The sequence below is a fragment of the Ptiloglossa arizonensis genome, chromosome 8 (assembly GCF_051014685.1).
Source record: "Ptiloglossa arizonensis isolate GNS036 chromosome 8, iyPtiAriz1_principal, whole genome shotgun sequence".
Lineage (NCBI taxonomy): Eukaryota > Metazoa > Arthropoda > Insecta > Hymenoptera > Colletidae > Ptiloglossa > Ptiloglossa arizonensis.
The window spans coordinates 23,755,040-23,776,201 of NC_135055.1; the positions used below are offsets into that span (position 1 = coordinate 23,755,040).

Consider the following 21,162-nt stretch of genomic DNA (forward strand, 5'->3'; position numbering starts at 1 on the left):
CCCCTCGACGATCCTCTGCGATCGTTTCCATCGGCCGTCGATCGTGGTCCATCGTAGAGAATGCACCGAAACGATCCCACTTTCCCATCTTCTTTCGAGAAACGAGGTTTTACGTTCCTCGTGCACACTCGTTCACCACTTCCCAACGATCTACAGCTGCTTTTCCGTGCAATGACGTAACGAACACTCTGAAAATACATCAGTGGGATTCGCGTAAACTTTTCGTGGCTCTTTCTCGCGGCTCCTGTAAAAATAGTACGCAGAGAGATAGGGACACCAAATCTCACCCCCTCTTTCTTTGTCTCGCTCTCTCACTCCTGCTCCCCCTACCCCTCCACACGCACACTCGCGCTCGCTCTATCTAGCCATCTATCCATCCATTTCCCCATCTATATTTTTTTCTTCGCCGGTGAATTATTATTCGGGCATTTTTAGAGAAACCCTCGGCCAGCCGGGATCTGGTCGATCGGCAGGAAAGAACGATACCTCTCGAAAGCGCTGTTAGCAAGGCCGGCGCTCCGGTAGCCGCCGCTTTTAGCACACGTTCGAGTTATTTTAGCGCTTGCCGGCGAGCATCTCGCTATCGTCTCGGCTGAAAACATACCGTCCTCGGGCAGCCTGCGTCCCACTCTCGTCACTCCCGGACGTCACGGGAAACGATCGTCCTGGAGACGTCACCGGTCCCGGACACGGGCTCCGTTTCGAGAAAATCGCGGAGGAATGGCCGCTCGAAAGACCTGGACGAGCCTTATCGACGGATAGACGCGAGAAGACCCGGACGACGAGCTCGCGAGTCGAACCTATTTCCAGCCGCCGTGTCCTCGCGTCTTCTTCACGACGCGAACAGAGCTTTTTCTCGCTTGTTAACGGTTCCCGTTGCTCCGGTGTTGAGTTGCGTTCGGGTCTTCGTCTCTCGTTTCGACGGTATTATTCTTGGGAAAAGATTCCTTCGGACCTAATTTCGGAGCGTTGTACGTTTCTTTTCGCCAAACATTCAACTTGTCTTCTTCGTTTAAATTTGAATAGATGCGGCTCGAACGAAGTAAATTTATCGGATTACGAGTGTCTCTTTTGTAAATGGATTATACCCGTCTCGGTACACAAGGAAACCGAGTAGGGTTATTACGAAAGATCTATGACGCGTACCGGAAGACGTCGAGCACTCGAGTAGATATTTCCAGATGCGCTCTCTCGTTTGGAGCTTCCCGAAACGCGAGCCGTTTCCGTCCCATCAATTAAGCAAAAGGTCTCCGTCTTTCGGCTTCGCCCCATTACCGTCACGACTCGCAAACCGGAACAATTATCTTCGATTGCTACAATTCATCGTTAGGAGCAGTCTTTGAATACTATTTTTAAACGCAGGACTACGCAACGCTATAAAAAATTGTATCCAGCGTAAGAAATAATAGCCGATTCATCGTTTACGAAGCGATCTTATTGCGTCTATAACACTTGACCACCTGTGCGCGGCGAGACTTAATTTAATTATTAGCTTGCCAGGAAAAACCGAGAATGAGAAAATTGCTAATTCAGTGATAAGCACACTTGATCCCGTGCCAACTGTCGCGTTGTTCGGATATATGTACATATATACATACGCGATACTATACGTTGTTTATTCGGTAATTCAGGGATTTGTTAACGCTTTACGGGCTGTTAAAGAAAGTGGAAATTGTTTCGAGAACGCATTGAGAATTTTTAGTAAAAGACCGACCAATGTTTTGGAACACTCGGCGAAATTTCCAACGTTTCGCATTTCTTCGGTATTCCTTTCTTTTTTTTTTCAATCGGATGCGATCAGTCGGCCATCTTACATATCGTAATGGGAAACGGACCATCCGCATGTTTCGCTTGCGCGCGATCGTATCGAAGAAAAATAATCGCTGCACGTGCTGGAACGGACCCAGTGTCGGGACTCGAAAACCACGCACGGGTTTACCTGAGCCGTAGCGCAAGCTCGGGACACCCACGCGTTGTCCCAAATCGTCGGTTCACGCTTTAAAGCTCACCAATACCGACACGATCGCAGAATCACGCGTCCACGCGAGACAAGAAATACGACCGATTGAGTGGCTATCTTTAGCGGCGGTCTGGGACCCTGAAGATATGCTTCGAATGTTTCTTCCGGTATAAATAAAACTATCGACCGCCGATATTTGTGCTCGCTGATCGTGAAAAATCGTATCGAGAGTTTACAACTCGACTCTTTCGATCCCTTTCTCGAGCGATCAACGGCTTCGAGCACGTCGAATTACTTTTTCCCTCCACGCCCTTCCCTCCGTTTCTCCACTTCGAGTGCAACTCAAAGTTACTCGGGGGTTCCCTGTATGGGCAAAATCATTTCCATTGTGTACGCTCGTTTTTCGCGCTTTCTACCATTTTCACTGTCGCGCGACTCGCGGGTATCTCGCGTACGATTTCTTGGTCGTCCGCGTCGAGCAAGATATCACGCGAGTACCCTTCGCGAGAAAACGTCCGTGAAGAGCGCCGGAGAGTAAAATGTCGTCGTCAACGGCGTCGCGGCGAGGCCGTTCGTTCTTGTATTTTTAGTGGCTCGTAAACTAGGCACTGGCCGTCGGTTCGATCTCGTCGTCTCTGTTTCTCCCGTGCAGCGGAGAAACACACCGATGGACTGCCTCCTCTTGGGAACGAGCGCGCGCTCGGCCGCGCGTGCACCTAAGTAGGTACGGGTATTTATCTCGATACCGCCACCTTGAAACGTCCAAGAACAGTGGCACGTGGGACCGCCGATTATATCGAAGATCTCCAGTCGAAGCAAGGCTGAGGATATCGCGGCCACCAGAATGTATTCTTGGTTCGCGCTGATATCAGCAGATATTTTCTCGCGCGGACCACTCGAATCGACCACCACTGTGCTGGCGAACGTTTACATCGACGAGCCCTTTGTTCTTCGTCCGACGGACGATTCATCCGCCTTCTTCGAAAATGTCCTACAGACGGATGACCCGGTGTGGCCTTGTATCCGAGTTACCCTCGTAGCTGTGTTACACTAATTGTTCATCTGTCCTCACAGACAGCGACATTACAAACGAAGAGTATTGTTTTTGGCACGAGAACGTACCAGAACGATCGACGGGACCTCGTAGAAATGTTTACAAATAATTACCTATTATAGGAATATGGATATAACTTTGTAGACGCGGTTCGTTTCGTTGAAAGCATCGGACGTTAATATCTCTCGTAGATCATCGGAATATTTGTACTCGGGAACGGGTAAACATCGTTCAGCTTCGGGGGTGAAAAACTAGAGAATGATTCGCGAACAAAGTTGACCGACGACAATTGATAGGGAACGCGTGAAATCGAGTTTCAGCGGTATCGCTTATTTTTCGCTCCCGATTCGACGATCCGTTTAGGAGTGGAACGGGTGGGTGGACACGATGGGAAATAAAAATAGAATTGTTTTGTGTCGCTCTATTTATATTTGTTTGCGAGTCCCGGCTCCACCGGGAAGATCGGTACGGGATAGTCTTCGTAGCCGGCGAAACTTCGGGTGTTATGTAGCTGGCCGTTGAATAACGGAATAAGAAAAGCTTCGCCTGGTTGTTTCTGGGCATACGGGCGTAAAATACCGATAAATGTGTAGTAGCATTTAACGAACGGTAAAGCGACGTTTTCCCGCATAACTCAGCCATCGTTACCGCACAATTTCTCTCGACTTTCCTCTATTACGAACGCAGTCAGTGGAGTCGGTCCAACTTAACTGGCACACGTTTTTCAACGACTCTTTCTCGCTCTCCCTTGGACCTCGGTGTTCTCCTCTCTTTCGCGTGCTCGTACGTTGCCAGACTTCCTTGCGGGGGTGCCTGCGGCCGAATCCTATTGCTTCGGTGGTACGAACCAACAAACGAGAAATGCAATCAACCGACAAATAAAATACAGAACAAACGCAACCGGTAACCAGGGAACGTAGTCCGAAAAAAAACAACACCACCGTTGCGTGACGACGATTAGAAACAGCTTCGCGAAAGTAGAATCGAATGTGGGAACCAGAGGGAGGCAAAGACGGGTAAAGAGAGGAAGAGAAACGGAAACGAAGAAAAAGAATGTTCCTTCTTGGCAACCGACTTTCGTGACTTTATTCCCACGTTGTTACCAAAAATGGTAACCTCCGCCCGTTCGTGCAGTTCGTTTCGAGCGTCTGGTAAGGCAGCTTCTGTCAATGTCCTCTAGGTGAGATGTCGATGTTTTCAGTGAGAAAGGTGGATGGAGAAACGTTCGAGGGACACCTTGCTGTCCATATCCAATGATTGTAACCCAACACCCGCGTAGCTCGTCCACCGTGCCGGCGAGCGGAACGGAGCCGAGCCGGCCAAGAACGCTCGGAACTGCCAAGCCACCGACGATAAGCATAAAACTGGCGTAAGAAGGATTAGCTTTCCTTCTTCTATAACGCAAGGCCGATTTCAAGGATTATTATTGCTCGCGGAGAATTGATCGTTAACCCAAACTGAACATCTTCGGCTCGTCAAAGGCTTCCGATGCCACTGATACGTCGGGTGCTAATATGCCACAAAACTAATTCTAGACCCGGGAGAGCTATGAATTTCCTCGTGGATTATTTTCTGTGAAATAATAATTACGATTAATACCGACACTTAAAATGTTTTTTTTCGGTAATCGTAGGACAACTAGGGCTGTCTATTTCCTATCGAACTTTGGTTCTTAAAATAAAGTGTTCGATAGAATATCGACGCTTTTAAACGAAAATTTATCGTTGGTTGTTTCGAGGCAGCTGAGATAATTTGGAAACTGTGGGAATATTTAGACTTTAGACGAGCGTTCGATAATTGTTTACGATATTTCATGAAACAGTGTTCAATATCGTGTAGATCGCTAATCACCCGATCGTAATCATTTTTTCAGATGCGAGAAGCTGCACAACATGCGACAAGGTGCTGGCCGAATTGGAGAAAATCGACGACGACACGGACCACTTTGGAGTCGATTTCGTGAAAATCAACGACAAACGACTGGCCAAGCAATATGGCATCAAGAACTTTCCAGCTCTCACGTATTTCCGCGAAAGAGAACCGATCATTTACGAAGGTTAGACTCGTCAGACATCTAAATTTTACACGATAGGTTTGCATTCACATTGATCGCTCGAGGCTGGAACGATCTCGTTCGATAGAACAACGAATCGAACACGATTCCGTTAAATATTTACATAGCATTGCCACGTACGACGAACAACAGCGGATAGCAATGATTCCAAATGGCTGAAAGTTCGCCAAACTTTTATTGGAATCCGGCCGCGATCTCGGTAACCTTGCCAGGTATGAGAAACAAGGTTCGAGACTCGCCGCGGTATAGTACTTGACCCAGAATCAGCGGAACAATCGCTGGTATTCTCGAATTTTCGTGGTTTAGGAATTTTTGTTGGCTCCAGTAAACGTTGCTTACTATGGTCGACAATTACTATCGGCGACACCGAATCCTGTTCCCCGAGTGCACGTATTAAACGATACCTTAAACGCGACATTACGAAAAACGCGAGTCTACCTATTAACATTGGATGCAATGTTAATAATTATCGACGTAACAAGGAGTTTCTCGAATCCTCTGAATCCCGACGAAACTTCTTCGAACAAAGAAAACCGCGTGCTGTCGATACTAAATTCGTAAAATTGAAACGGGTGTGTCCTAAAAACAATCAAACGATCCAGAAACACTGGGGTCTGATCGAAACCGACCAGAGACGAAACCAGACACGAGGATCGTGCCAATCGATCGAAGAATCGTGGTTCTCGGATTTTCGCGGGTTCGAGCTGTTACACTTTGCGCGGTAAGTCTGACCACCTTCGTTCTCTGGCAGCGATCCCAAGTTTTGGTATTTGGTGAGGTTAGCCTGTAAAAACAGTAGCTATCCGTGTGCCCGAATTTTCTTCAACATACCGACCCCTTTCGATGCGTACCGCGGAGCGTGATCTTCCGCTTCGTAAGGATCCGGCGCATCGGAATCGCAAGTCCCGCGGCATAATTTCGGTTGACCGATGACTCGTCGACCAAGAGGAGAAATTAATAGAGTACATGGAATGCACGTTACGTAATAACGCGATGCGCCGTTGTACTGTATCTTACGATTTCATTGAGCTGCTGGCTGTCTAGCTCGCTCTACATTTAGATCGAGAGACTGATTCCCTTTGATTCGTTCGAAAACGAAAACGTTCCGCTACCGTCGTATCGTGTTCGATCAACAATGGCGATGCTCGCGAAACACGACAACGGTACCGATTTAATGTAAACATTGCATAATTATTTATCGGTGGCCAATTAAAACGGTCTAAATTTATCACGTAGATGTTATGATTCTCAGCGTCGAACTTTGCGGAGTTCGCATCGCATACAACGTTTATGAAGTTGCTTTCTCCGAGTGGAGTTGACAGACCAGATGGGACTCGAATATAGTAAATCGGACTGAGAAGTTTCGAATTACTCGGTATACTCGCAGATCCTACGATTTGGGATCGTCGTACGGTCCAATTTCTTTATTATTTTTCGAACGACAACGTTTTCGACAATCAGGACAGCGATAGTCTGGTTAACGAAACACGATACTAAATGAAAAAACCCGATAACGTTGAATAAACTTAGACAGTCGTGCAACGTTCGCACGTCTAAGCAAAGAAAGTCAGAAATTGGACGCGCTTGGACACCTAACGCGGAAGCAGATTGAAGTACAGGTGTGACCATCAATCCCGCTACATTGTGATCAGTAAAGCCCGGGTTTGGCAACGGGATCGTGTAGATTTATTAACTCGACCGAATATCTCGAACGTCTCGTCCAAGGTGAAACGAGAAAAGCAGAAACGATTTGGTTGAATTGGCTTTCACCGGAACGTTTCGGTAAATTTTCGTTCGATGATGTAACAACCGATTGTATCTATTTCTATTGTACCGAATGCAACGTACAGCGATAGAAGTCTATTCTCGATACCTTGGGATGGTAAACAGAAGCGGCAGGAAATCGCAATTAGAGAGTATATTATTAACTCTTTGAGTCTACCCAGGTATACGTAGAATGGTAACCTAATACTTTTTCTTTTGCTTGTGAATAATACTGAAAAATTAGTTCAATCAATAGGTACGAAACAAATTTCGTAACGTCGTGTTTGTTTCGCTACACGAAACCATGAAGATTTCTTACAGGATTTTTGCGATCGAACAACATTATTATGTAATTGCGACTTTCAGGTGACTTGATGGACGAAGAAAATGTACTAGACTTCTTGACGAGTCTGGAAGCAATGGACTTACCCGATCGTATCGAAGAGGTAAACTCAAAAATTCTGGAGAAGATCGTGGAGGACACGGAATTCGTAGCAGTTCTTTTCTGTGAGTTCTTTCTCTTGTGTCCCGTGTGATTGTATATTACAACCTCTCTCTCTCTCTCTCTCTCTTTCTCTCTGTTACCTCGAGTCAGATTCACATTCATCAGCAAAAGTATAAAAGTATAAAATTCCATTGAATTTAAATGGACACTGTTCTCGACGAAAATAGTGAAACCAACCAATCACGTCGTAATCAACAGCGTTTGTCACATAGAATTTACCGATTCAATTATCCGCCAAATTCTTTGTTTCAGCTGTGTGAACAATTTATCGTTTATCAAACACTGAAGTACATTAATTATTGGTAAAATTCGTGTACATAGTATGCACACTTTTATTATTATTATTTTCTTGTCTTACTAATGTCTTCCGTGTAAAATCAACAGGTACTTAACACCGTTACTGTACATAAAATTAACAGGGCTTTACAGAATTCGCAGCAAACTCGGTTGCAATAACAAATTTTGTTTCGATACCGATTTTTCTAATTTTATTTTCACTGGTGTTCGCCGCAACTCCCGTCGGCGTTTCCAGGGTGAATCATTTATATTGTAATATATTTTGTAAATATTTTGTTCTTTTTTTCGTGCTACAAAGTTCGTACATTTCTCACGCCTCCGAATTCCGCCTTAACGTTCTGTGTAACTTCAAACGCGAAGGAAAATTTTCACTTTTCTAGCGCCGTGAAATAAAAAATTCTATACTCTATAAGATTCGAAATTGATAAAAATCTACGAAAGAATATATGCAATGTTTTCCTTCGTTCGAAGAGTGCCGTGGATGTCTCGTTCTCCCACCAATAAATCCTATCAATTCTCTTGTCAGTCTTTGTCTCTTTTCCACTGTCTGCGAAAATTTGTCGTTGTCCGTTGTGAAAGATTAACGTGTCGCAAAGCGGAACAGTCAAAGAATCGAAGACAAAATAAAATCCATTTCGCAAAGAAGAGAAATATCGCGTTCGAGTTCTTACGACTTCCGAATCTCCTGGCAATTTTGCACACCTCGGGGAGACTTCCTCCACTTTGCGATTCGATTATTTGCAACATACTTGTAAATAATACATATATGTGAAACGTTCTTGTGTGTGTTGGTATGGATAGGTCCGGATACGCAGCGGTGTGCTGGCGTCGGTTCTAGTAAGTACACATTTAAATGACATCGTTGTTATAAATGTCATACAGCTTTCATTTCCAACGCTTTTACACACACCACGATCTACGAGCCAGAATGTTTTCAGATGAACGGGAAAGTGGGAATAAATTTCTTTGCATTTTGGAATCGTATAACACCGATAACTGTCAATACTTTTTTACTACGAATGATTTCATTCGTCTTAAACAAGCTGATTCGTACTCGGTTGTATGTTATCCATATACGTATTTACCTGCCCAATACACACACTTAACAATCGACCAGTATCTGGTTTTTAATTGACACTTGAGCACATTGCATCGCTTGCAGCAGTTGTCTCTGTTTCTGTCTACCGTAATAGAGGGATTCAAAATCCAGAGAGAAAAAGGTGATAAGGAAGCAGAAAGAGTCTATCAAATATTTCGTCGATCCTACAGATGCGTTGAATTCTCGTGGAATTTGTATAAAACGTGTTACCAAGCATTTATCGATTCGATTAGTAATTGAAGTAACTCGAACCGTTTAATAAATTCCAGTCGGCTAACGTGAAATAACACGAAAGGAGAATTGACCGAATGAATCGATTCGGAACTATGAATCGGCAAAAGATCGATAAAAATCCTACGTTACCCGATTAGAAGTATTAAACGGAGAAATAAAGTATTCTATTACTAATTCCGTGTCGTGTGTGCATTGAACAATATGATGACGTAGATCGTAGAATGTGCATTATTGTGCATCCACCCTCGCCCCGCCCGCCCCCGCCCCCGCCCCCCGCCCGCCCTTGCCCCCCCTTTTAGAATAGAACGAATGTGCACTATAACTCGAGAGAAATTTTGCATACTAATCCGTCGTGTCTTCTCCTTTAGACTGCGTAACTTTTCTCCATAGATCGAAAACGTTTGGAAAAGAAAATTAAATAGTAACATTTCATTTACAGGCAACGCAGTTTTTGCACAATTCAATTCAATTACATGTTCGAGAAACTTCATTCGAATTTTAATTGTAATAAAATGTTGAATATTCCTACGTCCCTTCACTATTTCTTTAGTTCTCCATTTTATTACACGTTTGTACGAAGACGATGACCGAAACTTTATTCGAAAGAAAGAAACCTGTAACGGTCCCAAGAAGGAGCTAGAGAAGAAAAGTATCTCGATCGAAGGTTAACCCGATTTCGCCCAATGATGTTCAACTCGATGTTTCCAACTCTACCGTAAAAAAGTAACGTCGAATAACACTGTTTTTTATTTCAAATGGGACAGACAAACCAGACTGCAAAAAGTGTCTCAAGGCCCTTCAAGAATTGGAGAACATCGACGACGAAGCCGACCAGTTAGGTATCGGTTTTGTGAAGATCGCGGACGAGCAACTCGCGGACGAGTACAATCTAGGCCCCCTTCCAGTTTTGGTCTACTATAGACATCAAATTCCTATCATTTATGAGCGTAAGCATTGCTATTGTAGCCGTAAGTTCATTTGACTACTCGAGGCCACTTTCCTGACTACGAATAACGTCGCAAACTACGCCCTTCCTTACAAATTAAGACGAAAAATAGTGGGGTAATTCTTCGATGGTCTTGCGCAATCAACTGAACTTGAATCTCTAATTGATTTTTTCAACGAAAATCTCACGTAAAATTGGCCAAACGTTCGCATAGACGAACTCAGCAGAGAAGAAGATGTACTGGAATGGCTGGTAGCAAACAAGAGCACAGGAGACGAAGAGGACGTGATCGAAGACGTCACCGCAAAGACCCTCCAAACTCTAATCGGGAACATCGATAACTTGGTCGTTTTATTCTGTACGTAGCTTCCTCGTAAACGTTTTATTCCTTCCACGATTCCATTTACGAACGACTCGTTTGCGAATTCCTCAGACGATCATGGCGACGAGGACTCGATGCAGGTTCTGAACGAATTGGAAAAAATTGACGACGATTGCGATAAACACGGGATCCAGTTCGTGAAGATCGACGACGATAAAGCGGCGAAAGATTTTGGAATCGATTCGGTTCCAGCGATCGTCTACTTCGAGAAGCAGATCCCGAATGTTTACGATGGTAGGTGGGTGGGACGAACAGAGTCGGGGGAAATTGACGGAGGACCTCTTACGGTGTCCAATATGAAATAAAATGCAATTTTGCGGTCGCAGGTGATGTCGAAAATGAGGACGAAATTCTGGAGTGGTTGTTGTCGCAACTGGAGAAGGATGAGATCGAGGACGTCACCGATGAAATGTTAGATCGTCTGATCAAAGATGGAAAGACTCTTGCCGTGCTGTTCTGTAAGTCCCTTGCTTCGTGCAAACGTTTATTTTACGAGTTTACTTGGAAGATCACGGGTAAAATTGTTGATATAAATCCATAAGACGACAACAACGATCGGAAGTCTCAGAAGATTCTCAATGAATTGGAGAACATCGATGACGAGTGCGATCAAATCGGAGTGATCTTCGTGAAAATAGACAACGCGGAGGAAGCCAAAGAATACGGTATTGAGAAGATTCCCAGCATGCTCTATTTCGAGAAGGGGATCCCGACTTTGTACGAGGGGAATCTGGAAGACGAGGAGAAAGTTTTAAAGTGGCTCGAACAACAAAAGAAGAGCGATCACATAGAGGACATCACCGATGAAATGCTCGACATGGTCATCGAGAAGATGCCGCACGTAGCCGTCCTCTTTTGTCAGTGATTACTTTATTTACTATTCGCAAACGTTAAATTGTGTAGCGATCGTTTTACCTATTTCTCTTCTTCCACTAGTTTAACCATTTTGACAATTTCTTATAGACGATAAAGATCAGAAGAAGAGTCAGAAAGTCCTCTCTGAACTGGAGAACATCGACGACGACTGCGATCAACATAACATAGCGTTCGTAAAGATACACGATTTGGAAGAAGCCAAGGAATACGGCATCGATAATTTCCCCACACTGGTACTCTTCGAGAGAAGAATACCACACGTGTACGAAGGTACTTATTTCCAAAGTACTTCGATCGACTACCATTCATCGGTCATCGTACCACCTGAGACCGTCTCATTTGCTTTTCATATTTCGAAACACGGCGCAAACTATAATAAAAGAGTCTGGGTTTTCTAGGGGACCTGATGAACGAAGATCAGCTGCTGGGTTGGCTGCTGCATCAGAAGAAGCATACGGAGATACCGGAAGTGACAGACGAGATGATGGAGAAGCTGATTGAGACCTCACCGTACTTGGCAGTCCTGTTTTGTAAGCGATCGATTCGTCTTTCTACCTCCTTTTAACATTCTTCCACTGTTACCGGTTAGGTAGGTGCTGTTGGTCGATCACGAGCGAAAACGAGACACGAATTAATTCTTTTCCGTAGACGACAAGGACGACAAACAGGACATACGCATCCTGAACGAATTGGAGAACATTGACGACGAGCTAGAGAAGGAAGGCATCGTCATCATTCGGATGGACAATGACGCCGAAGCGAAAGAGTACGGTATCGATCATCTGCCGACTTTGGTCTATTTCGAAAACAAAATACCAGCCATTTACGAGGGAGATCTTTTGAACGAGGACGAGGTCCTCGAATGGCTCATCGAACAAAAGAACACTGCCACCATCGAAGAGGTCACGGACGAGATTCTGAGCGATCTGATCGAAGAACACGAATATGTCGTCGCGTTTTTCAGTGAGTATGGCCCTTCGTTATATTTTCTCTCGTTTCCATTAAACTGTATCTTCGATGTTACTTATCAGGCGGAGACTGCGAGGATGGGGACGAATGCGACAAAGTGCTCGAAGAACTTGAGAATATCGATGATGAATTGGACGAAACGGGCATCATCTTCGTTACCACGGAAGACACTGGATTCGCGAAAAAACACGGAATCAAAAGCTTCCCTACGTTGGCCTTCTTCAGAAACAAGGAGCCTTTGATTTACAAAGGCGACATCGAGGACGAGGACGAAGTATTGTCGTGGATCACTGACGAAGATACCCTCGAGATCCCAGGGAAGATCGAAGAAGTAAATGGCAAAATGTTGGAAAACATACTCGAAGAGAACGATTACATCGTCGTCTTCTTTTGTGAGTTCTACATCGGGCGTATCGTACAGTGTACCATAATGTGATCTCGAGCGTTGACAAACGTAAGATTATTACTTTCACGTTTTCGCAGACAAAGAAGGCGATAAGAAGAGTCAGAAGATCCTACAGGAACTCGAGAACATCGATGACGAGTGCGAAGAAAAGGACATTGATTTCGTGAAGATCTCCGACGAGGGGATCGAGAAGGAGTACGATCTTCCTGGTCTACCAGCGTTGGCGTTCTATAGACACAAATTCCGCCAGGTCTATAACGGTGACATGATGCACGAGGAAGCAATTTTGGAATGGATTCTGGAACTTCGTACCCAAACTCCGGACGTGATCGAAAGCGTCGACAGAAAGACGCTACAAGTGCTTATCAACGATGTCGAGCATCTTGCTGTGTTCTTTTGTAAGTTTATTTAATATTTTTTTCATCCGTAGTGTACTAGAGGAAGAGTACGATATCTAGATTGTAGCGCGAGAAGCGATGTCTCCCGAAACACTTCGATACGATAATTATTTTGTTCAACAGACGATGATAAATGCGAAGCGTGTCCAGAAATTCTTGAGGAGTTAGAAACCATTGACGACGACACCGACAAACACGGTATTCAATTCGTTAAGTCGAACGACGCAAAACTAGCCGCCGAAATCGGTGTATTCTCGTTTCCGGCTCTCGTTTATTACGAGACTGGCGTCCCCATCATGTACGACGGTAAGTCTCGATGCTTATTTCTTAGCTTGTTCGATCACAATCAAGACCCGCGCTCCCTCAGCTAAATCGTCTTTGTTTCTTTACGCAAGATATTTCTAGTTTCAAGCAGTCGTCAAAGGAAACAAAGACCATAAAGATTTCTGCTTTGTACTCCCATCAGAAATCCTCCTCTTTGCATTGTTCTTCTTTGAATCGAAAATTCTGTCACGAAGTGAAATTAATTTCAGACTTTATTACTGCGAAGGTAAATTTATTAATAAATAAAAAAGCTTACCTTCCAAATATTGCGCTCCTTTTACTCGAAGCGGGAATACTAACTTAAAGTACAAATAAAAACTATCATTCGTATGAACGTCTTTGAGAATGCTTTTGAATAAAAGAAAAAATAACATATTAAAAAAGAGGAAGAACAACTGGTCATCTTTCATCCAGGAACCCCAACACCAAAACCTGGCGAAACCCTAAAAAAAATCTGAACCCGCTCCAACAATGATCTCGGTACACCGAGCAACTTAGCTGATCCTGATATGCGTGTGTGCCTTTTGTAGGTAATCTTAAGAACGAGGAGAGAGTTCTGGAATGGCTAATCGAACAGAAAAGTAAGGAGATTTCTAGGATGATGATTATTATTACTGGTGTACTGTTCTTTGTGACGTTAATCTCGGTCGTGACCATACCACCAGGCTACGAGTATAGTACTCGCGCTGTGGTGATCACCCCGATCACTCTACCGCAACCGCGATCACCGTGATCGCGCATCGAGATAAAAGAAAAACACAATGTTTGTCTTTTTTTTTGCAATGTTGTACGCTTTATATCGAAAGATGATCGGCGGTGAATGAAAAATCAAACGGAACGTTGCTCGATTCGGAACACACGAAAAGAACACGAGCAGAAGTAAAAAGAAAGATCTCACAAAGCTCGGTGAAAAACGTTCATGATCTAGCTTCTAACTGATACGTGCGCGCAATATCGCTCTGGCCACTGACCCGTTCACATTGCATTTAAAGCACTATGCGAGCTTTCATTTTCTTTGGCTCTCTTTTGCTCTGTCTATTTTCTATCTTTGTTTTTTTCTACATTTTTACTATCGCCGCTCGCTATCGCGCAGCTACCTTACTGCAATAATACGATGCTCCCCAACGGGAGCGTATAGCTACTGTCTTTCTAGCGAATCAGAGATTCGTAAAGTTTTCTTGTCACACGGCCTTCGGAACGCGATGTTTGTAACGATTTTTGTGCTGGAAGATCTTTCTTTTTGTCGCGAGTCGATTCATTGGGCGCGCAGAAAAATCGAAGAAACACGGAGGGTTGCTTTTTCCTTTTAACATTCAGGAAATTATACGTAAAATGAGCACGAGTATGGTTTATAAATTGCTACTAAAACAGAAAGCTATCCCTCGCTTTCCTTTACGTTTTTCGGCGACCAAATTGGCTCGTGACAGAACGGTTCAAAATGTAAACATCGCGTGCGTACAATTCGAAGAAAATACACGACACCTGTTTTTTTTTTAATCCATACGCAACTATATTATATGTATATATATATATTATATTATATATACATATATAATATATACATATATACGTATGTACACCTATTGAAGTTACCCATATGGTAGCAATCTTGATAATTATTCGTACATGTTCACTGTGATGCGTCAATAATATATCCACTTTGAAAAGTAAATGCATGCCACCCCTTAAACCGAGGCCGTATCGATCACAAAAAACGTAGGTACACACTCTTATTTTTGATCGCGCAAAGTATTATCGATGGTCCCTGTTAATATGCAGGTGATGATGATAATGATGATGATGATGATGATGATGATGATGATGATGATAATGATAGTGATGATGATGACGACGAAGATGACGATGAAAATGAAGATAGTGATGACAATGACAATGACGACGACGACGATGACGATGACGATGACGATGACGATGATGACGACGATGACGATGACGATGACGATGACGATGATGATGACGATGACGACGACGACGACGACGACGACGACGACGACGACGACGACGACGACGACGACGACGACGACGACGACGATGACGATGACGACGACGATGACGACGATGAAGATGATGATAACGACATTGGAGGAAAAAATAAAAATACGAACAAAGTCCTGAAGAAAATCCTTGACAAAGGTAAAGGTCCAGCAACAACCCAGGAAGCCGAAGAGGAGTTCACGTGAGAGATCGAAGTGTGACGGGCTTTGTGTTGCGCGAAAGAACAAAAACAAAGCAATAATACCACAATGATATCCCCGCAGAAACAAACGTAGAGATGTGTATACCAGTAGAGCGATTCGGATTGACTTGTAACACATGATCTAAACAAAATGTGGCTATCCGCTCACCACTCACCGCTCACGGTCGAGATGGAGAGGCCGTAGGGCATACCTGCATGAAAATTAATATTTTTTGTTCTTCTTTTCCCTACTCACAAAATGCAATATATCCAGCCTGGCTTCCTTTCCACTTGTCGTCAATAAGTTTTACCCTGGCAAACACCTACAGTTCTTGACTTTCCTCCGTTCTCACGGTGTGCATGCAAGCCTTATGGCATTCCCTCCTCCCACCCCCCACCCTCCCTCGATGGAGCTAAGTGATTTGAAGAATGCAGTTCATGCGTCAATTTCAATGTCTCGCTTGTAGATGTATGTGTACGGAATGTTTATCAATTGAATTTTCTATTTGAAATGACAAAATACTGCAAAGATTCATGGCACGTAGCTCCAAGAGTTCTCGATCGCACTTTTATCCAAATAATAATAACAATTTCTCCAAAGCGAGCCGATGGTTCCTGTTGTAGTTGACAGCTGTCGTCTGCAGCGAGTTCCGAGTCGAAGAGAATCGGACTGGCCTCCGCTTGAAAGAGCGAGGAGAAATAATTGGGAGGGGTTCGATCGGCGTATCTCCGGGTCCGAAAACGCGATGAAACGTATCCGATAAATAATGCATTCGGGTGATTTTAATAAACACGAGAATTTCATTTAATGTTCGTTCGCGAAATCATGTTCGCGTACTTTAACTTGCTCGAAGAAGAGAAAAATACTTGAGCCGATGTAATTAGAATCTAGAGAAGGTAATTATTTATTGTGTAATAATAATAATAAGAATAAGAATAAGAATAATTTCTATTCTACTTTCGACGTAATACGATAAAGATTTCAGTGGAGGCTGGTCCACGCATAAATGACTGCCCTTAAAAGAGTCGTCGACTCGCCGCGAGATATTCTCGTCTCTTAAAAACATGCACGTTTGGCTTTTGCTGCGCAATTGGGGTTGGAGTGAAACGTTCTCTCTGCATTAGTAACGTCAAAGATCTCACGAGTCAATCTCTCTCTCTTTCTCTCTCTCTTTCTCTCTCTCTTTCTCTCTCTCTTTCTCTCTCTTCTCTATCTCTCTCTCTTTCTCTTTCTCTCTCTCTCTCTAGCTCTATTTTCAAAATTCTGTTTATATTCCGTATTTATCTCCGTTTGTCTCTTTTAAACTTTTTTTTAATTTTTTACTTCACTTTATATCGGACCACCCCAACACCACGTTGACTCGTGAAGAGACGAATCAATCAGCCATAGGCTAGCCAATTCTGATTTCAAGTTTCTCTCTATCACTCTGTCTGAATCTCTCTGTATCTGACTCGTTGTATATTTGCTTACTGCAGGCGACGGCTGTTTCTACATCGGCATGGGAGGTAAAAGCGCGAAACCCAAGATTCCCTCCTATGAGCCCTACCAGTGCTGTCCTGCCAAGGTCGCCCGCGGCACCAAGGTCGCCAAGGCCACCAAAGTCAGTCCAACGACCAAGGACAAGGGCAAAGCACACGGTGCTGAGAGGTCGGACAAGCTGGGACTGTCGGCCCTGAAGCCGATAAACAAGCTCACAGCGAAGGATAGCAGAAAGACCGCGACGGTATCATCGGGAGTTAGCAAAACCGGCGGCGACCAGAAGGCTAAGAAGGGATTCTTCGGAACCGGTAAATATCTCAATTGGCTGTGGTAATTGCGGGGTTAAATCACTGCCCACGCGCCACCACGGACTACGAATCGTTCGGCCCAACCCAACGGAGGATCGAAGGGGAGAGGTGTCCGTTTCAGCGATTATCGGAAGAGAATAAACGATAGTAAACTGTCGAGGGACAATATTCGACGACCGTTGTGAGCTCAACAATGAAAGTATATGAAAGTATATCGTGAGCACGTATGTTGTAAAAATATTGAGAGAGCAATGATAACATAACCAGGATGCCGAGAAATCCACGTCCAGAAAGCAGTGGGCAGTGATTTAATTAGCACCGTTGGGAAAGACGTAGAAGGTTAGTCATAGAGCCAGTGACACCCGATGTCAAGAGGGGCTGGACAAAAGATGAATGAAAACTCGGCCGGCTGACGAATCGTCTTCGTATCTCGAATACAGGTGTCTCGCGCGGTGCATGAAGAGAATCACGAGCCGCAAGTTCTGGATGAGCAAGACGATCCAAGACACGTGCTATGGAAGCCGATGGCTGGGTCCTCGAATTTCTCGGAATCGTCGAGATTAATAACAGTTTCGCGAGAATCTAGCTTTTAACACGTTCGATCGATCATTGTGAATGTTATCGAGCGCACGCGCCAGATATATGTAAATGTTAAACGACTCGACGGAGCTATAATCGTACACGATTGTCTTTGTCGAGATATCTTCGATTTCTACGTTTTTCTTCTTCTTTTTATAGCCCATTCACTCGAATCTTAGCGAACGAAGCTTCGCGCGTCTCGATAACGGCCTTTAATCTCGGAATCGCGAATTTCAATTGCAATTGAAATATTTTTCAACGTCGAACAGTCGAGAGAACGTTATAGCTCCATCACGGTGTCTACCAATTCCTCTCCTACTTCCCGCTACATTGTGTGTGTCTGTCCAAGAACCTTGTAATCGTCGATCGCTTCCATAATAATTAACGTTACACAAGCGCGACTCACCGAACTATACCGTCCGCTCTGAAGAAAGGGGAAACTAAACGTATCGTGGAAGCGAAGAATGTAACTAACGATCTAAAAAAAAAAAAAAAAAAAAAAAAAACTAAACCGCGATGAAAAAGGATCGCGTGGATCGACAGTTTTTCTATCTCTCACTGAGAGTTGGGTCGGGGTTGTGGCCTGTTGCAGTTGTGGCCGGGCTCCCGTACATCATGAAAGTCTAAAAATCGAGGAGAAGCAACACTTGCCGGAGACGAAGGACGAAACGGGAGAACAGAGAAACCGATGAATCGAAGCCGAGAGGAGTGAAAAACAAAAATACGTCAAGTCAAGGCAGAATCATCCGTCTATCAACCGAGAACAAAGAACTGAACTGAGAAATTTGTAAATGTTTCGTTCAACGAACGATTTTGTTCCTGAAGTCATCGTGTCATCGTCATTTTATCGTCATCTTCGTTATCGAAGCATCAACATAATCGTCATCGACGCACAATCATCTTTCTTCTCCGCTGTTCACCGTCGCGAATCTCGTCACCGTAATTCACGAACAACACGAATCACCGACAATCATGCGCCCTCTACCCTACACCATTTAACGTTTCTGTAATGCAATCTTCTTTTTTTTAAGGAAATTAAATGTCCTTCGAATAACGTCACCCGAAATAATCATTGAATTCATCTTAGTATTTGTATAAAACGCGAACCGAATAAACCTGCGACCATAAACGACGTTATTGTCGCGCGTCACGATCGAAAGTCGAGTGTTACCGACTCGCAAACGATGCCCGGTTTAAAATATAGTAAATCCCAGATGCATTTCTTGCAACGAACAGACCAATCGGTTCTCGACGCTCGAGTCACGTGCGCGCGAACCATCCGACGCGGTCGCATCGATGATCGGGCACTATTCGCCGATTCATTTTCGCGAATCGTCGATTATTTTTCTTATCGTCGATGTCGCAACGACACGGTACCGCTGTCCCATTGCATTTCACCGGTAACACGTCGAGAAGACAACGAAAGGAACAACGAAAGGAACAAGTAGCCATTCGCGGTTCCCGAACGTTTCGTAGCGAACGTTTTATCTAGATTTCGCGGTAAAAGTTATAGCGACGGTTACTATCAATTTATTTTACTTTCAATTGGCAATTTTAACTCTGAAACGCAACGACAGCTCCTTTACCCTACCGATCGAGCAGTCTGGGAGATCACTTTAGAACGTCGAACGCGTTGAATTACTGACAACAATTTCTGAGTTAGATACCAGGGTTAAAGCGAACAGATTCTTATCTATAATTCCTTAATCAATCTGCAGATCTCTCACAGTATGTTTATGTTGAACTTAACGCGAGGAAAGTAGGTGTGTAATCGATTGGCAATCACAGCGAACCGTGTTGATCGGAACGAACGATGGATGGATGTTTCTTAATTTTATTTCGGAGAAGCTCGCATCAAGTTCAAGCTCGCTTTTTGTGCTTTGCAAAGAACGTACATACCTATCGACCTTAGAATATAGGAACACACTTTCGATTGTAACACTATATAAAACGATTGATCTCCTACGAACAGAAAACACATCCGTGTCGAAACACGCGACGCTGTAATTTTTCAGTGCTACTTTTATCGTGGCAGTCGACATAAACATACCCTCAATTCCTCAACGGTAAAACGTCGGGGAACACGTGCGTTTCTTATCACGCCCGCTACCACTAATCGCTTTTATCGCTTACTGGATCGCACGAGCCAGCACTAAAAACAGAAAAAGAAAAAAAAATCGAAAAGTCTTGTTCTTTTTACCTTTTTCGGACGGTTCATGCGAACCCGACGAGAAAGAGGAAACACAAGAAACGCTCACCCGTTTATTTATTTATTTATTTATTTATTTATTTATTTATTTATTTATACGAGTATTTTATTCGTTGATTTCTGTACACGCTACCACGTTTCACCAATCGAATATGCCGATAATCTGTAGAAACTACATTGGCACGAAGTAACTTCGCGTGGAGGACACTACTCGTGTCACGGTCACCGATTTCTGGGCGCGATAATTAATTCGATCAATTGGAAGCAACGTATAGACTTTGAAAAAAGAAATGGATCGAAGACAGTTTCGAGAAAGTTTGCATTGGCGAATTTAATTATCGCGCTGCGTCTGTGATCACAATTATCAGGCATGAATTCTTTATTGCTCGTGAACGTTTGTGCACTACTCTGCCAACATAAGCCGCCGAACGGCGTCCTCGTTAATCGCATAAGAGCAATATGTACGATAATAAACTCGATAATAAATATGTTTCCTATTACCAATTAGTATCCTTTGTACTTGCTTCGCCCGTTACCGCTAATGGTAGACGTAGAGTAATTCCTTCGTATCGCCTGTAATTTCTCCAAACTCGTGCAGAGTTCGACGATAAAAATCATGCTCCATTGTACCAATCCAGTAATGCGAACCAGTACCCCATTATCGTCATCGTCGCATATCGATTAGAACCTAGGTAAAGCTGACCGGAGACACGTCTCAGAAATGTGCTTTGGTATTTCTCGTTTAACAATGCCTGCACTCGAAAAACACATTCACGATACTCGGATTATACGGTCGTACTCGGAACAATTCGGCAATTTTCAACGCTACATTTCAAATACACAAAACGTTCTTTGTTAAACTCGATCTTTGAATCTCAAGAAAGCAGCACGATCCGATATTTGCAACTCAACACGAACGATCTACGATTCATCCGTAGAGATCTGATATAATTTTGTTTCGCTTTATCCGACTCGGACTAGCACGCGATACGTCGAGTTGCAGCGGGGTAAGTTTCTTTGGTATCTAGAAATCTCCAAGATTTACTCGATGTTGAATTAAAAACGAATAGCCATTCCAGATTGCTAATGAATGAATTTTAT

General features: G+C 43.8%; 2 protein-coding genes across 6 annotated transcripts in view; both read left to right on the forward strand.

The window, feature by feature from the left end:
- Positions 1–21,162, forward strand: part of Hlk (hulk) — a 31,700-nt gene that overhangs the window by 3,412 nt on the left and 7,126 nt on the right. For 3 of the 5 annotated variants that reach the window (XR_012993125.1, XM_076319056.1, XM_076319059.1), the window contains exons 2-15: positions 4,888–5,070; positions 7,219–7,359; positions 8,456–8,491; positions 9,752–9,934; positions 10,148–10,291; positions 10,367–10,549; positions 10,642–10,773; positions 10,858–11,172; positions 11,279–11,461; positions 11,590–11,721; positions 11,840–12,154; positions 12,223–12,552; positions 12,644–12,964; positions 13,088–13,270. Coding sequence is in view for 4 of the 5 variants with exons in the window: in XM_076319056.1 (XP_076175171.1) it covers positions 4,888–5,070; positions 7,219–7,359; positions 8,456–8,491; positions 9,752–9,934; positions 10,148–10,291; positions 10,367–10,549; positions 10,642–10,773; positions 10,858–11,172; positions 11,279–11,461; positions 11,590–11,721; positions 11,840–12,154; positions 12,223–12,552; positions 12,644–12,964; positions 13,088–13,270 (2,781 nt within the window). In the remaining variant the exon portion in view is untranslated. The remainder of the gene's footprint in view (positions 1–4,887; positions 5,071–7,218; positions 7,360–8,455; positions 8,492–9,751; positions 9,935–10,147; positions 10,292–10,366; positions 10,550–10,641; positions 10,774–10,857; positions 11,173–11,278; positions 11,462–11,589; positions 11,722–11,839; positions 12,155–12,222; positions 12,553–12,643; positions 12,965–13,087; positions 13,271–21,162) is intronic. The other 2 variants (XM_076319057.1, XM_076319058.1) reach the window with 1 other exon arrangement.
- LOC143150635 (uncharacterized) lies at positions 15,346–20,569 on the forward strand. The gene is made up of 3 exons (XM_076319078.1): positions 15,346–15,485; positions 16,962–17,273; positions 18,445–20,569. Exons 2-3 carry the CDS (start codon positions 16,985–16,987, stop codon positions 18,477–18,479), a joined length of 324 nt encoding a protein of 107 aa, XP_076175193.1. The 5' UTR covers positions 15,346–15,485; positions 16,962–16,984; the 3' UTR covers positions 18,480–20,569.